The 18,449-nt window shown below is 38.8% G+C and overlaps 1 protein-coding gene across 4 annotated transcripts in view; it reads left to right on the top strand.

The window, feature by feature from the left end:
• Positions 1–12,609, top strand: part of FNIP1 (folliculin interacting protein 1) — a gene marked incomplete at its 5' end in the record, with an annotated part of 96,603 nt that extends 83,994 nt beyond the window's left edge. For all 4 annotated transcript variants that reach the window (XM_081092614.1, XM_081092615.1, XM_081092616.1 and 1 more), the window contains 3 exons: positions 2,826–3,023; positions 6,513–6,628; positions 12,157–12,609. In XM_081092614.1, coding sequence (XP_080948740.1) covers positions 2,826–3,023; positions 6,513–6,628; positions 12,157–12,235 — 393 coding nt within the window. In that variant the 3' untranslated portion in view covers positions 12,236–12,609. The remainder of the gene's footprint in view (positions 1–2,825; positions 3,024–6,512; positions 6,629–12,156) is intronic.
• Positions 12,610–18,449: the final 5,840 nt, after the last annotated feature.

Raw genomic sequence — 18,449 nt, 5'->3', positions numbered from 1 at the left:
TTGTTCTTCAGGGTGAAGGAACCATTTCTGTATTTTCAATTCTGTCCTCCCAATGCCTAATAGAGTGCTGAGTAAGTACTTGATTAGGAAATCCCACGTGGGTCCTTGTAATGCTCTGTGTGTTTTCTTGTCTTTCCTTACGCCTGATCTTAGTCGCTCAGTCTCTTTTCTTTCTCCTCTGTACCCATTACCACACACGGTGCTCTTCAGTGTTTTCTCTGAAAGCCTGACAGTGGATGGGGTTACTGTCTTCTATTGAAGACAAAGCATTTTGGTGTTGAGTTGCTACCTGCTAATTACTAGGGAAGAATAGAAGTAGTAATAAGCATTTAGTATTTTTTGTGTTCCTAGTGTGTATTAGACACTTAATGTAACATCTCAACCTTAAAATAATCCCTTTGTAGTACTTACTATTATCACTCTTATATTTCAGGTATAGCATGGAAAGATTTTCAAATTACATAGATAGGTAATGGCAGAGCTAGAAATCAATCCCAATCTTAACTAAGCCTGTTCTTATGCTATGCTTCTAAACTCCTGTGCCATACTGTCTCTAAAATAGATGAACAAAGGTTACTACAGATACAGATAGCAAAATTGGCATTACAAAGCTTGCAAAGCTTTTACATTAGTAGTACTATTGCTCTTGGAGCCTTTTCACTATGGTAAAAAAAAGAAAAAAAAGAATGTTTTGTCTTCAGCCATCTGTTTCAGTAACTGGTTTACTAGTCTTTCATATTTTATACACACACACACACACGTAATTTTTAAAAACCTTTATTGTTGAAAGTATTACAGCTGTCCCCTGCCCGCTTCACCCGGCTCCTGCCCTCTCCCCAGACCTTCACCGCACTATTGTCTGTCCAAGGGTTATGCATATATGCATATAAGTTCTTCAGTAAATCTCTTCCCACTCCCTCTCCTCTGCCTTCCCTCTGTGATTTTCAGTCTGTTCCAGGATTCTATGTCTCTGGATCTATTTTGTTCAACAGTTTATTTTGTTCATTAGATTCCATATATGTGTAAGATCATGTGATACTTGTTTTTCTCTGACTGGTTTATTTCGCTTAGCATAATACTCTCCAGGTTCCTCTACATTGTCTCAAAGGGTTATCCATATGGGAATTATCCATATTTCTCTCCTGATTATCAACAGCAATCCTAGCCATACTTCAGTGTCCTATCCCTGTGACCCTTCTACTGTGAAACTCCCAGTCACACAGAACTCCCCGTTGCCCCTCTTATACTACCCCAGCACTTGGTTTCTATTTCATCTGTTACATGTCTTTTTATTTATTTAAAAAAAATTTTTAAAATATATTTTTAGTGATTTCAGAGAGAAAGGAATAGGGATAGAGAGATAGAAACATCAATGATGAGAGAGAATAAGGGATTGGCTGCCTCCTGCATGTCCCACACTGGGGATCTAGCCCGCAACCCAGGCATGTGCCCTGACCGGGAATCAAACCCTGACCTCCTGGTTCATAGGTCGACGCCCAATCCAGGTCAATGGCTGGGCTATACATGTCTTTTTATAGCCAGGTGTATTTCTATTTATCTTTATCATAAGACTGTGAGCTTCATTTTTTTTTTTGTTTCCTTAGCATCAAACAAAAAGATTTATTCAAAGCGGTTGTTCATTAACTGAGCAAAAGTATATCCTTTGAGAGTGCCAAACCTGGGTTTATCCGGGAGGAAACGTATATTCTTAACTATAAAATTGTAATAACATAAAATTTGAAAGGAAAAAGGCAATTGGGTCCAAGTATTTCAAATTATTACTTGTGTCTCAGTCTTATTGCTGCTAATCTATATGGCCAGTGTTGAAGAAATTCTTACCTTTCCAAAGATAGACTGATGTTGAAGAGTTGAGCATTGTAGGGCTCATCGTCTCTTTCTGATAGTGGTTGTGCACATATTTGCTTTTGGTCTTTATGTGTAAGCCATGGAAAGTCAAGAACACAGCTATATGCCTATGGTCCTATTATCAGTATATGTGACTTAAAAATACTTTTTACTATGCATTAAATTTTTTAATTTTAAAAGTGTTATTTAGGTAAATGTTTGTGATAGAAATGCAAATAAAATAAAGATATACAAAACAAAAAAAGAAATCGTTCTTTATAATCTTAATATTCCATACTTATTCAGAGATCTTTATGATAGTTTGATTTGAGTATTTTTATTCTTTTTTTTCTATTAGCTATAGATCTGTATTTTTAAAATTGTAACTAGGGTATAATATCTGTGTGTGTGTCTGTGTGTGTGTGCGCGTGCAGAGTGACTTTTTTCCCATTTAGCCATATTAGTATCTGTTGACTTGTCTCCTTTTAACTTCTGTATCCATACTCTGGATATACATCTTCGTAAAATAGAAACACCTATTGCACATAGCCAGCAGGGTACTTCATGTGATCAAGGAATGGTCCCTGAGATGTTCAAGCAAATTAATGCCTGACAGGTTGGGATAGTTAGCACAGAACCTTAGATTGACTTGTTCATGTCAATCTCCATCCTATCTATTTTTAAAATTGTTAGCTCTTTCAAGGTAAAAAACCTTTTCTTCAATTGCCTGGCACATGGTTGGTACTCAGTAAATTTGTTGAATGAATAAACGGCCAAAAGATCAGTGAAAATCAAGTTCTGGATTAAAGACTACAAAATTCTGGTAATACATCTCTACTTATGATGATTGGCAGTAGCTGTCATAACAATATTATTTTATTCCATTTGCATTTCATATCTCTTGTCTCATTCCATTAGCATTATCTTTTGAAAATTTCATTTGCTCATTATAAGATGAATTCTTCTTTTTTCCCCCCCAGCATCCAGTGTTGGATGAACCAATAGCAGAAGCTGTCTGTATTATAGCAGATATGGATAAATGGACTGTGCAAGTGGCCAGTAGCCAGAGACGAGTGACAGATAATAAACTGGGAAAGGAAGTACTGGTTTCCAGTCTTGTTTCCAATCTGCTTCATTCCACTCTTCAGCTTTATAAACATAACTTGTCTCCAAATTTTGTAAGTGTGTCTGAGGCTTGAATTTGAGCACTGTAATAGGTGACTAAACTATTTAGTATGTGCCTACATTGAACCATTACTGTTAGCTTCATCATTGTTTTCCTGAAAGAAGGTGTTGTTGTTGTTCCTCTAAAGTCCCATGTGTTGGATCCCTAACCTCTAATGCGATGATGGTATTTGAAGATGGGCCTTTTGGAGTTAGAGTTAGTTAATTAGGTAACGAGGATGGGGCCCTCATGATAGGATTAGTGTCCTTATAAGAAGAGGGAAAGAGAAATTGCATTCTCTCTACCATGTGAGGACACAGGGACAAAGAGTTCTCTGCCAGTCAGAAAAAGAGTTCTCACTAGAACCCGACCATACTGGCACCCTGATCTCAGACTTGCAGGCTCCACAGCTGTGAGAAAATAATTTTCTGTTTAAACCACTGAGTATATGTTATTTTGTTATGGCAGCCCAAGCTGACTAGAAAAAGAAGGGGATGCGTACATGTCTTATAGTATACTAGAGGCCCGGTGCACAAAAATTTGTGCACTTGGGGGAGTGCCTCAGCTCAGCCTGTGTCCTCTCGCAGTCTGGGACCCCTCGGGGGATGTCCACCTGCTGGCTTAGGCCTGCTTCTCGGGGGGATTGGGCCTAAGCTGGCAATCAGACATCCCTCTGGCAGCCCAGGAGCCCTTGGGGGATGTCCACTTGCCAGCAGGGAGCAGGCCTAAGCTGCAGTCGGACATCCTTAGCGCTGCTGAGGAGATGGGAGAGGCTCCCGCCACCACGGCTGTGCTGGCAGCCATCAGCCTGGCTTGTGGCTGAGCAGAGCTCCCCCTGTGGGAGCGCCATGATACCAGAGGGCAATTCCTGTATTGAGCATCTGCTCCCTGGTGGTCATTGTGTGTCATAGTGACCAGTCATTCCCAGTCGTTCTGCTGTTAGGGTCAATTTGCATATTGCCCTTTTATTATATAGGATTCTATGATTTCAGCAGCCATAATTTAGTACCTGATTAGTATCATGTAATGTATGGACGTGCAATGTCCCTAAGCTTTGTGCAGAATGCAGTGCATTCTGGACCCTCATTGTCATGCCAGGGCTTTGATGATTCCTCTTCATAATACCGGTAACCTCTTATGGATGACACCATTTCCAACTTTCAAGATTTTTTTTCTTCTTAGGAAAACTATAAGATAGCATAGTTAAAAACCATTCTAGATCAACATGATAAAGACCATATATGACAAACCCACAACTAATGTTATGTTCAATGGTGAAAGACTGAGGATTTACTCCTAAAATGAGGGACAAGACGTAGATGCCCACTTTCACCACTTCTATTCAACATAGTAAGTCCTAATCAGAGCAGTTAGGAAAGAAAAAGAAACAAGAGGCATCCAAATTGGAAAGGAAGAAGTAAAAGGATCTCTGTTTGCAGATGACATGACCTTATATTTAGAAAACGTAGATTCCACAAAAAAACTAATAGACCTGGTAAATGAATTCAGCAAAGTTTGAAGATATAAAATCAGCATGCAAAGATAGTTGCATTTCATTACACTAGCAATGAACAATCTGAAAAGGAAATGAAGAAAGCATTTACAATATCATCAAAAGAATAAAATTCTTAGACATGAATTTAAGGAGGCAAGAGACTTGTACACTGGGAACTACAAAATGTTGCTGAAAGAAATTAAAGACATAAATAAATGGAAAGATATCTTCCATATTTCAAGGATTGGAAGACTTGCTATTATGAAAATGATTACACCCCCCAAAAGTGATCTATTGTTTCAATGCAATTCCTATCAAAAATTCCAGTGACTTTTTTTTTTCTTTTTTCTTTTTCTTTTTTTTTTTCAGAAATAAACCCAACCTAAAATGTGTATGGCATCTCAAGGGACTCTGAACAAACCAAAACAATCTTGAAAAAGAACAAAGTAGGAAAACTCACACCTCTTGATTTTAACACATTGTTTGCGGGTAGTTTTTATCGTGCGCTAACAGGTGGCGCGGGCCATTTTTGCTAATTTTTTGCGCAAATGGCAACATTCAGTAAAATTACGATAACTTTAGTTTACATATTTATACGTTACCTGCATTCTACCGCTGGCCTAAAAAAAACATATTAATACGTGTCCCGCGCTCTACTACCAGTCAACGTAAAACGTATAAGTAAAATGTATAAATACGTTTCCCGCATACAATGTGTTAAAACTTACTACAAAGTAACAGTAATCAAAACAGTATGGTACTAGCATAAGGACAGACATATAACCAATAGAATATAATGGCCCCAAAATAAACCCTCACATATATGATGAACTGGTTTATGACTGGGGAGCCTTTTCCAAAGACAGAGACAAAGGAGCCTTTTCAAGAACTCATACTGAGAAAACAGGCTGTCCACATGCAAAAGAATGATGTTGAATCCTTACCTATACCTTATATAAAAATAAACTCAAACTTACATCTAAAATTGAACAAACCTAAATATAAGTGCTAAAACTATACAACTCTGAAGAAAAACATAGAGGATAATCTGTGACATTGGATTCAGCAGTGGTTTCTTGGATTTGACTCCAAAAGCACAGGCAACAAAAGTAAAAAATAGATAAATTGGACTTCATCAAATTAAAAACTTCTTTTGTATCAAAGGACACTATCAACAGTAAAAAGATAACCCACAGAATGGAAGAAAATATTTGCAAATCATATCTGAAGAGAGATTGATATCCAGAATATATAGGAAGCTCTAACAACTCAATAATAACAAAGACACAACGAATAGATATTTCTGTAAAGAAGATACACAAATGGCCAACAGGCACATAAAAAGATGTTCAACATTATTACTCATTAGGAAAATGCAAATCAAAACCACAATGACATACCACTTCACACCCATAAGGATATTTATAACATCAATAAAGTATTGGCCAGGATGTTGAGAAATTGGATCCCTTGTGGGAAAGACAAATACCATATGATCTCACTTATATGTGGAATATGATGAAAAAAAATAAGCTGACAAAAAATACAGAAAACAGGCAGGGATACATGGCCCAAACTAACAGCTGTCACAGGGAAGTGGGGAGGAGGGACTGGATGAAATAAGGTGAAGGTATTGGCCAAAAAACATATATGTAACACATAGACAACAGTGTGGTGATAGCCAAAGGGAAAGGGAGATGGGGTCAGGGTGGGGGAGAGAGGGGCCAAGGGGGGTGGGAAGGGGGATGGAAAGAGACTTTGCTTGGGGCGATGGGTGCACAATGCAGTGTGCAGATGATGTCTTGTTGAGTTGTACACTTGAAACTTGCATGCTTTGCAAACTGTTGTCACCCCAGTAAATTCAGTTTTTTAAAAAATGTGCTCCAAATTGTAGTTTATGTTGGAATAACTAAATAGAATTGTCAAAAATATGATGCTTTCAAAATTGCCATCATTTAGAATTGTACACCATTTTCTTACCTGGTTCTTGGTTTCCCCTAACTGCAGTGTGTAATGCATCTTGAAGACCGGTTACAGGAGCTGTACTTCAAAAGCAAAATGCTGTCTGAATACCTGAGGGGCCAGATGCGTGTTCATGTCAAGGAGCTGGGAGTGGTTCTAGGGTATGTTCATGGTTTCTTTTCTGGCTTTCACATTGTGCATTCTTTAAGCAAGAGCTATTCCTTAGAATTGCCTTCTTGAAAGTGTCTTTTCCTGTTAGAAGCTGGACACTATTATCATTCAGGTTGCTCTGTACCACATAAGAGCATATCCCTGTTTTCCACTGATCTAAAGTGCATGTCCCCTGTGCCATTACAGTAAATTGAGAATATAGTGAGATAAAAATGAATTAAATCTAATTTTTTGTCTTGGAAAAATCAGTAATATTTATTTTTATTTACATATATGTTCAAAAATCCTTCCCAGCCTCCTCTCCACCATCCAAATGAGCTGATTAAAATAGCAGCACACTGGATGGTAGTACATTATCTACACATTACTACTCTTTCCCCATTATCTATATGTCTGTCTACTCTATAGTTATTCTTGGGAAGAAGACAGTTATCTAAAGTGCTAACTGAAGGAAGAACAGATAAATTGTTGGGAGGCATAGTATAGCCCTTTTCATTATGTTCCGTGATCTTTTTCCTTATGTTCCATGGCCATTTTGTCTGTGTGTGTGTGTGTGTGTGTGTGTGTGTGTGTGTGTTATTCTTGAAAGGTTAGTTGAGGAAATTAAAACAAGCCAGAACTTTTGTCTAATTCAGTTTTTATGAAGGAAGAAAGAGCCAACATCAACAAGAAGCTAATGTTTGTTAGAAACTAAATTAAATTCTTTCACTAATGTTACTCCTTACCATCCAGATTGGAAATAGATGATTCTCTGTGCATAATGCCTTTATTTTTTAAAAAAAGGTAGTTTTTAAAGTAATGTGAATTTATCCAAAATTTATAGTGCATTATGGCATAAAATGAAAAATAATTCCTCATTGTCTTTTCCCCAACTTGCCAGCTTCTGCCGGGAGCCAGTCCATCCTTGCTGTTTCAAGGGACCTGGCATATATGGCATATTGTTCTTAATATGTTTGCTCACCTTCTTGGCACTATGTGTTTTAACCAAGGTCTCTGAGAAAGGTTGTTTCCCCAGGTAGGTATTTTCCCCTGAAGTTAGGGAGGGAATAAAACCTCTTAACTAAGTGCCAGGCGGGTAATTAATATATGCCGGGGTCCAGCCCCAGCAGGTCCAGGGGTCCCCAAAGGTGTGGACAGAGTTGGCGAAGAAGGAACGACACGGAGGCAGCGTTCAGTTGATCAGCAGCCTAGCCAGGATCTCCAGCCAAGTTCTGATCTGAATCTCCAGAGAGGTTCTGCTTAGGATCTCCAGCCAGGTTCTGTGTCCATGTTCTCTTGCTAGGTTCTCCAGCCAGGTTCTCCAGGTTCTCCAGCCAGGTTCTGTAGGCATGTTCCCTCGCTAAGTTCTGTGTTGTTACATCTGTATTTATACCAGTTGATTCCAATCCTATCAATCTCTATTCCAAAGGTTAGGGCGTTTCTTATCTCCATTCCAGGGAGTAAAGATTATGTATCTTAAGCATGATTGTTCGTAGTTAAAGTGATTAATTACCCGCCTGGCACTTAGTTAAGAGGTTTTTATTCCCTCCCTAACTTCAGGGGAAAATCCCTACTTGGGGAAACAACCTTTCTCAGAGACCTTGGTTAAAACACATAGTGCCAAGAAGGTGAGCAAACATATTAAGAACAGTATGCCATATATGCCAGGTCCCTTGAAACAGCAAGCATGGACCGGCTCCCGGCAAATTCCCCCTTTTTTATTTTTTAAAAGCCAGGCATTAAAAAGAAAAACCTGAAATGCTCTCTTGTATCCATTTTAAGAGTAGGATTGGCGCTTTCCGCTATTACCTGAGTCCTGATCTATCACCCCAGGGAGAGCTTGCCAATCCTGCACTTTCCCGGGGTGGAAAGGCTGCTGTGGGGTTAAGGATAAGGCTCCTTGGGCCTACCTCCTCCCATGCCTTTACGTTTACCTTTCCTTCCTCAGAAAAGCATGGACATACTTCTTGTATAAAACGTTCTGTCTGATTGGGAGTAACCTTAATTCCTCTGCTAGCAAGCATATGTGTTTAAAATATCAATACAGAGTCTTTTTTCTTTAGACGCAGTATGGCACATCTTTTTTTTTTTTTTTTAAATATATTTTATTGATTTTTTACAGAGAGGAAGGGAGAGAGATAGAGAGTTAGAAACATCGATGAGAGAGAAACATCGACCAGCTGCCTCCTGCACATCCCCCACTGGGGATATGCCCGCAACCCAGGTACATGCCCTTGACCGGAATCGAACCCGGGACCCCTCAGTCCGCAGGCCGACGCTCTATCCACTGAGCCAAACCGGTCTCGGCTAGAAGCAGTATGGCACATCTTCTTAATCTAAAGATCAATACAGAGTCTTCTTTCTTTGGACTCAGTATGGCACATCTTCTCAATCTAAGAATCAATACAGAGTCTTCTTTCTTTGGACTCAGTATGGCACATCTTCTCAATCTAAGTTCTATACTATCCACCTTCTTACCCTACTTATCCTCTATAGGGGGGTCTGCAGTACCCTGGTGGAGTCCTATCCGTCCCGAGTGTGGGGTTCTCAATGGGGTGGGGGGCGCTTACCTAGGGGAATCCTGTTCCAGGGGTTCCCAAAGGTGTGGACGGAGTCGGCAAAGACTATCCACCCTCTTCCTACGGTGGAGTCCTATCCGTCCCGAGTGTGGGGCTTACCTAGGGGAATGGGGGGGCTTACCTAAGGGTCCCTGTTTGGGCGCCATATGCCGGAGTCCAACCCCAGCAGGTCCAGGGGTCCCCAAAGGTGTGGACGGAGTTGGCGAAGAAGGAATGACACGGAGACAGTGTTCAGTTGATCAGCAGCCTAGCCAGGATCTCCAGCCAGGATCTCCAGCCAAGTTCTGGTCTGGATCTCCAGAGAGGTTCTGCTTAGGATCTTCAGCCAGGTTCTGTGTCCATGTTCTCTTGCTAGGTTCTCCAGCCAGGTTCTGTAGCCATGTTCCCTCACTAGGTTCTCCAGCCAAGTTCTGTCCAGGTTCTTCAGCCAGGTTCAGTCACCAGGTTCTAGTCAGGTTCTCTTGCCAATTTCTGTAGTCAGGTTCAGTCCAGGATCTTGCCATGTTCTCTCCAGTGAAGTTCTTCTGTCTCTAGGTTCTGTGTAGGTTCTGTCTTCTTGGTTCTGTCTTTTTAGTTCTGTCTTCTTACATCTGTATTTATACTAGTTGATTCCAGTCCTATCAATCTCTATTACAAAGGTTAGGGCGTTTCTTATCTCCATTCCAGGGAGTAAAGATTATGTATCTTAAGCATGATTGTTCGTAGTTAAAGTGATTAATTACCCGCCTGGCACTTAGTTAAGAGGTTTTATTCCCTCCCTAACTTCAGGGGAAAATCCCTACCTGGGGAAACAACCTTTCTCAGAGACCTTGGTTAAAACACATAGTGCCAAGAAGGTGAGCAAACATATTAAGAACAGTATGCCATATATGCCAGGTCCCTTGAAACAGCAAGCATGGACCGGCTCCCGGCAAGCTTCACCCAAACACAGTTAATGGATTGTTTCTTCTGACAGAAATTTTTTATACAATAAAAAATAGAAATTAATTTCTAGTCTATTATATCATCGGGCAACTTGCCTTTTAATAAATCCTGAACATTTGTTCATATAAGCACATACTGATCTATCTCATTATTTTTAATAGCTGTATAGCATTTCATTATATGGTGGGATTTATATAAACAGTGAGTTCTCACTTAACATCTTTAGGAGGTTCTGCAGCTTTAAGTGAAATGACATAATGAAACCAGTTTTACCATGTACGAATTAATATAAACAAGAATTAAGTTTCAGTGGCATCTCATCCTACATAATAAAAGCATAGTATGCAAATTGTCCCCTCGACCGGGAGTTTGTCCAGGAGTTTGACGGGGGGGTGAGGGGAGGGGTGGGCGAGGCTGGCTCGGGGAAGGGAGGGAGTACCCAGCCAGCAGCTGCTAGGGACCCTACCAATGCACAAATTTCACTGGGGACCCTACCAGTCCACGAATTTCATGCACTGGGCCTGTAGTTATAGTTATAATGAAATGTTGTTTAATGGAAGAACATTATTTGAGGGCCTGATGTATTTTCTTTTGCTACTACAAATCAATGCTAGAATGAGTAAAATCTTTGAAGATTATAGGATGAATTATTTAAAGAATTTTTGGTTAAAGGGCATGTGTATTAAATTTTTGATAGATATTGATAGTTATTTTGATACGTAATAGTAAATGTTACCCAGTAAGTACCAGAATAATTTATCACAAATAGCAGGAAGCACACACTTCTTGCTATTGGCTGTTACCAACTTTTTAATCTTTGTCAGGCTACTTGCTAAGAAATGAAATCTGATTACAGTTTACGTATGTATATTTATTTATTCTCTAACATGAATCAGTCTACATGAGTGATGTTTCTGTGTTTATTGGCCATTTTTCTTTTCCTGTAAATTATTTGTGGTAAGATGTATTTTTAAGATGCTTCCATTATTTCTTCTATATTTTATAGAAACATTTGTGTTCAAAACGATGTGGTTGCACACTATTATCCTAATATACTACTAGAGGCCCGATGCACAAAATTGGTGCATGGGTAAGGTCCCTAGGCCTGGCCGGCAATCAGGGCTGATCTGTGAGGCAACTGGCAGGGCGATTGGGGGCCTCTGCTGTCACCCACCGCGCGCTAGCCCTGTTCCTGCCACCGCCGCTGGTTGCCTCCCTCTGTGGGAGGTGACTGGTGGGGTGATCAGGGGGAGGCACCGGCCCACTCGCCAGCTGGCCCTACTCCGCCTGCTCGCCAGCTGGCCCTGCCCTCTGCTGCTGCTGGTCACCTCCCTCTGCAGGGCGACCTGCAGGGCAATCGGGGGACCCCCACTGGCACCTGCATTGGCTGGCCTGGGGCCTGCGGGCTGGGAGCAGCTCCTGTGTTGAGCATCTGCCTCCTGGTGGTCAGTGCACATCATAGTAACCAATTGTTCCACCATTTGGTTGATTTGCATATTAGGCTTTTATTATATAGAATATTGTATTTTTTAGATTTCTTGCTGGACCATTTGATGCATGGTCCATCAGCACGTCAGTGAGATGCATTCCTACACCCATGACTTCACCATTGGGTTTCAGATCCTTTTTTTAATAAAATATTTTTATTATGTGTTTATTGATTTCAGAGAGAGGAAGGGAGAGGGAGAAATAAAAATATCGATGAGAGAGAATCATCCGTGGACTGCCTCCTGCACGCCCCCTACTGGGGATTGAGCCTGCAACCCGGGCATATGCCCTGACTGGGAATCGAACTGTGACTTCTGGTTCATGGGTTGATGCTCAACCACTCAGCCACATCAGCTGGGTAGATGTTCGGTTTTTTTAAAAAAAAATTTTGATTCTGGGTTTTACTGACTGAAATATTTCCAACTGTTGTTATCTTCAGCTCTCTTACCTTTTTCTTTTGGTCAGGGTGGCCTGGGTCCTTTATTGCTGAGGTATAGTGACTTGGGTACAGAAAGCCTGACTGAGATTTTTTTTTCTCTTAATTTCAGGATTGAATCCAGTGATCTTCCTCTTCTGGCTGCTGTAGCAAGCACTCACTCTCCATATGTTGCTCAGATACTCCTTTAACATAAAGATTGTTTGGAACGTTAAATAGATAACAAGGAAGCAGACACAACATGCTTTATGGCATTTTTCCCCCATTAGATTCTGATCTGAATGAGTCAGTCACCTGTGTATCATGCATTGCAGTGCATATTGTGTGTTCTTGGATGGATGGCTTTTTCTTTTTGACTGGACTTTTTGGGTGGAGGTAGATTTTTAACCAAGTGGAACTAAAACAGCATATGTAATTTGGGGGAAAGCATTTGAAAAAGCCAAAGTATAACTTAGAAAATTCTATAAAATGAATGACATTGAGGATTTTTATATGATCACTACAGTGTTTTCACAACTCATAAATAGCAACAGATGTCTTATGATTAAATGGCTCACAAATAGTCATTTCATTAGTTTTAATTCTTTATTTCTAAGGTACATAGGTTTACAAAACCTTGATTATTTCTTATACTGTCAATTCAAAATAGCTAATTTGGGGGTATTTTTCAAAGTATTTTAAGTAACCTGTTAATTATAAGAAACTTAGAAGAATGAGTGTCAATCTGTGTTATGTTACCCACCCAAGTGTACATATGTATGTAGTTTTTTTAGAACAGTAGAAATACAAGATTGGTAAACATACTTTTTAAATATTATATATATATATACACTTTCCAACTAGTATTCATTGTATATAATGTTGAAATGTTCCTTTGTGGTGGTTTTCCTGTTTCACACACCCTAAAATATAAGTAAAACCAACCGCTTTTTTAAGGCTGAAGAATGTAAATTCCCCAAATAATAGTACTTTATATTATTTGTTTTGTTTGTAAGTATAAGCTAATTCTTATAAATGTTAATATTAACATATTTGTACCTAATTTAATAAATTAAAATTAGGATTAAAAATTGCACCAAAGTATTGGCAAAAATAATATTTTCTTCAAAAGTACTCAGGTAGCCGAAGCTCTTGCTTTTGGCATTAGCCGTCCTTGAACCCACAGGAAATATTTTCTTTGTTTCACTGCTTCATAATATTCTATTTACACTAAATAGAACTCATTAATCCTTAAAATTATTCTCTTTTCTTGAATTTCCCTTATTCCAAAAGCTATTTTTCCCCCCAGGGATTTTCACTTTTCAGTTATTGTTATTCTGTATATAGTGTAGAGTGTTGCTTCTGAGAAAGGCTAATATGGAACCAAACTCTTGTAAATAATGTAAATAAAAATATGGGTAAGTAAAGTTTTCAGTATGCTCTACTACCTCAGTTTACTTGAATACTACATTATAGTTTATTCTTTAATTACCTGGTCTAAGATACTTTAATTCTAGAAGTGAAGTTGATTTCTGCTTTCATGGACTATTTTTATTATAATTGATTAGCTTTAAAAAAGAAACTAATTGCTTATCCTATTAATACATACATTTCCTATATAATACATTCATTCTTGCTGTTTCAATTTTCAGTAATTAAGATTTTTGTGGTTTAAGCTTTGACTTTTAATGTATAGTGGTGGGTCACATTTTGCCTTGCTCTCTCTGTATGCAAGAACTCTCCAACCTAGATTTAAGAAGAAATTATTGTTTTAATGGAATGTAAATCTGAAATTGGTGTGCCTGCAATCAGTTTGGCCTCTGTGTCCTATCAGCTGGCCCCAGTTAGTGCTGGAGTCTCCCATGGATGACTTGCTGCCAAAGAATGTTTATGGATATATTTTCATTTGCTTAATATTCTTAGTCCATTCATTAATGAAATTCTTCACTATTTTATTGTTTGGAATTTTATGAATCAATCTCTTTGGCAGAAGTCAGAATACAGAAAATTTCATATGTGGGTCATTGTTCATTATTTTTTGTAGTTTAGAATGATATATAACAGATAGATAATATCTGTTTTGCATGTTTTTTTAATTAATCATCAAGCTATTCACAGTCCTATCTATTTGAAATCTAATAAATTATCATTTAGAAAATTTAGTCTTCAATAAGTGGATGTCTCATGCTACTGTTAACTCTTAAAACAAAGCTTTGCTTGGAAGGAAAAGGCCCATAGTTTCTTCTTATTAATCCTTATAGGATTCCTGAGCTTTATAATTCCCAGCCCTTCTGTAATTTCTATTACCTTCATCATAGTCATTTTTTCCTTACACAAAGACCATGGAGTAAGCTGCTGCTGCTTTTAAAGTGTGGTCATTATAATGAATGTGAAAAGAGTTTTGGACTGTTCAAAATATTTTTCAACTTCTTATGGTACAGACAGATATGTGTTACATATTTTTAAAAACCTGTTTGTTGCAATAGAAATGAAAAAGGGATCTTTTACATTATAGATTTAAAGTAATTTTTCCTTTCATATAAACTAATTGGTTTGATTTTAAATATTACTGGCTTTTATTAATATGTCTTAATTTTGAGCTTGAAATTGTTAAGTGCAATAAACATACCAGCACCGATTTAATTTTGTTGCAATTGGCATACACTGGGGATGATCACTTAAAAAAAAGGATTTTACACAATGTCTATTTCTGGTAGATGTCTTATGTGATCCTTCTGCTTTCTTTAAGTTATTTAGATGGTGGGGTAAATGTACATACTGTTTCTTGTTCTGTATACATTTCTCAAATGTACACCTGTATTATAATAACCTCCCAGTTCTAGGGGAAATTTGTGCAATAAATACACAAGTCAATTTAATGTATGATGTTGGTTCTTTCATGTGTCTGATGTCTGGATTCTTTTTTCAGATGTGACACTTCTAGGCATGTGACCTTGTTTATAATGTCCTTTTCTAATCGTAAATTTCTGTTTGGGTAATTTAGTGCAATTTACCCTATGAGCTTCTGAGAATCAAGTGAAATGTCAAGAATTTATCTTAATGCATGGCATACCCCAAGTACTCATTAATTTGTGGCTGCTACTGTTTCTAAGCAATCTGTCCAGCCTCCTCTCTATGGCCCCCACCTGTTGTGGGGAGAATTTAACATAGAGTCTTCCAAATGGAAATGTAATATAAAAATACTGGTATATTACATTTGACCTAATCTTTACAATGACAAATGGAAAATTTCTTTACATGCTAAACTGAAAATCATTTAAAACCTAGAAAAAGCCATGTAAATGTGTTACGAACATTGTATTTAATACAAATTACTATTGACTTTACAATTAAAAGTTGGCCAGTTGTTTTGGGTTCTAATCCTGGTTTGTTCACTTATTTGCATGTGACTGAGCAAGTCTGTCCTCTTCATCTACATTGTAGGGAAGTCAGCTCTTCCATCTGTTCTTCCTGCCTGCTCTTCAGCAGTGATTCAGCCCTGTGTAGGCTGTTGGGAAGCTGCCTTAGTTAGGCTGGGTTGATTTGGGCAAGAGGCAGGATTAGACAGGGGGTTTTTGTAGTGCCTGTTTTCATATCGTGTTACACATATCACTCTTATATTTGACCAAAGAGTAAGTGCACTGTTTTAAAGCAGAGGAAATAGCAAATATTTGAGAAGCATCCATCAGTTATTTTAGAGGTTTATAATTGGTACCTGTGTTTAAATTTGCTGTTTTCTTACTTGTCTGAGAAGCATAGAGGAATGATTTTGTTGATGAGAAACTTAGATACAGAAAAATTAATCTGAGGTAATAGTGTTTCCTGTCAGGTCCATTTTGTCTCTCAGACCAGAATGGTTTCCAACTAGTATATGGTGACAGATGTAAAGATACCCAGGATTTCTTCATGTGTCTTTGCCAATGTGGAAGGTAGGGATGGAATAGCAAGTGGGACCAGACCAAACCTGACCTGAAGGTGCAGTGAGGGCTGGGGAATTGTAACTCTGAATGAGAAGGACTTACTGGTATAATAAAGTAAAATAAGGTATGGTAAGGAGTTAAGCATTTTTCCTTTAAACAAATTTTTTTAAATTTTTTTAATTGAATTTATTGGGGTGACATTGGTGAATAAGATTACAGGTTTCAGGTATACAATTCTATAATACATGATCTGTATAGTGTATTTTTTTCTCTTAAGATTCAACCAGTTTTTATTTTGCCAGAATTTAATAAATTACTTGCAATAAGAATCATTTTTTTCTTCCACATATTAATGCTGGTGAATCCTATTTTGGAGGTTGCCTTTCATCTGGAAATAACTATTAAAGCCTTCACGTCTCCTCACTTTTTTCCCCAGCAGATCAGAGCATAATATAAGATGGTAAATGCCAAGATTTTGAAAATGTGCATAAATTTAGGTATGTGTAGTTACCATGGATATTAACAGTTTTTACTGTTGGTGTTTTATAATAAAGCTTAATAAAGTTATGTTTATATACTAAGTTCATCTTTTCTTGGGAAGTATTATATACAGAAAAGTAACTCGGAAGCCCCCTCCTCCATGTGTCCTATTCTCAATAAAGTCCTCCCCTTCTCATTTTTATAATTACCAATTTGACTTCTTGAACATCATTTCCTTGCTTTCTCTTTATAGATTTACCTCTATGTATGCATCCGTAAGTGATATACTTTAATTTTGCTTGTGTTTGCACTTTGTATGTGTAATTATATTTTATATTTTGTGTTTTGCTTTTTTCTCTCAACATTATGCTGGAGAATTATCCATATGCTAGGTAGCTGGTATTCCTCTGAATGAATATACTATAATTTACCCATCCTATTATTGATGGACATTTGGGTTATTTCCTGTTTTTGGCTATTATGAACAAAAGGATACTTTTCTGGTGTACATGGGTATTCTTTAGCATATATATCACGGAGTTGACTTGTCATACAGTATTTTAAGTTTCCACTTTACTAGATACTTTTTTTTCCCAAAGTGGTCTCCCAATTTACACATACCGTTTGTGAGAGTTACTGTTGCTCCACATCTTCATGAAAAAAATATATATATATATTCCTGAATAGTTAATGGGAAAAATTGGCATTTTAAAAAAAACCTATTAAATTCTTCAGGCTTGATTTCTGCTTTAGAGAAGTCACTTCTCAGAAGTAAAGTAATAGAATAGTTCTTGGAATGGGCAGGCAACATCTTAAATGTTTCACATGAATTATCTCACAATCTTAAGAGAATCCCAAAGCAATAGATTCTTTATTCCATTTTATTTTTTAATTCGATATTTTAGAGAGAGAGGGGAAAGGAGAGGGAAAGAGAAACAGTGATATGAGAAACTTTGATTGGTTGCCTCCCTCATGGGGATCGAATGGTAACCTGGGTATGTGCCCTGACCCAAATAGAAACCATGACCCTTTGGTGCTTGGGAGGATGCTCCAACCAACTGAGCCGCACTGGCCAGCGCTACTATCCTATCTAATAAAGAGGGAATATGCTAATTGACCCTCACACCTTTGCAAAGATGGCAGTGCCCACTGCCAATAAGGAGGGAATATTCTAATTGACTGCCATGCCCTCAAAGGTGGCAGCGCCCACAGCCAATGAGGGAATATGCTAATTGTCACACCCTCAAAAGATGGCACCCACAGCCACAAGATGGTGGTGCCCAGTCCCCTCAGCCCCACCAGGGCCATACCGCACGCCTGCTTCCCGAGTCCCCAAGTCCCCTCAGCCCTCAGCCGCCCAGGGCTGGCCCATGGTGCAGGCAAGCCTCGGATGGCGACTGCCCAGCTGCCCAGGGCTGCCCGAGCCTTAGGTAACCAGGGCCAGCCAAGGCTTGTGCTGCCGGCAGTGGCAGCAGCAGAGGTGTGATGGGGCGCCACTTTCCCCTGATCACCGGGTCACCTCCCGCCCCTGAGGGCTCCTGGACTGTGAGAGGGGGCAGGCCGGGCTGAGGGACCTCCCCTTCAGTGCATGAATTTTCATGCACTGGACCTCTAGTTTTAGAGTTAAAGAAACCAATGTTCAAAGATATTAAATAACGTCACTGGAGTGTTTTACTAGAAATGACCTTTTAAAGACACAAATTCAGGTGTTTGTCCCTGAAGTCTAAGCTAATGGTCATCATGCTTTATTTCTTTTTCCCTCTTTAAAATGTTGTGGCTCTGGACACTGTTCCGTGAAGAATGAAAAGGATAACCTTTATGATCTTAGGCAGACCTTTGAGAGGATATATTTACACACACCTACACACACACACACGCACACACACAATGTTGAAAATGGGTCTTCAGCCCTAACTGGTTTGGCTCAGTGGATGTGGGGAGTCAATACAGGGTTAAGCCTCGGACTGACCTGTTGGCAAAGTCACAAACAGGTCTTCCGAGTCTTAACCCAATCAGAGAGGTGACT

This window comes from Myotis nattereri (assembly GCF_964212035.1).
Source record: "Myotis nattereri genome assembly, chromosome: 5".
NCBI lineage: Eukaryota > Metazoa > Chordata > Mammalia > Chiroptera > Vespertilionidae > Myotis > Myotis nattereri.
The sequence above is the reverse complement of the archived record's forward strand: the minus strand, read 5'-3'. Positions and strand labels throughout refer to the sequence as shown.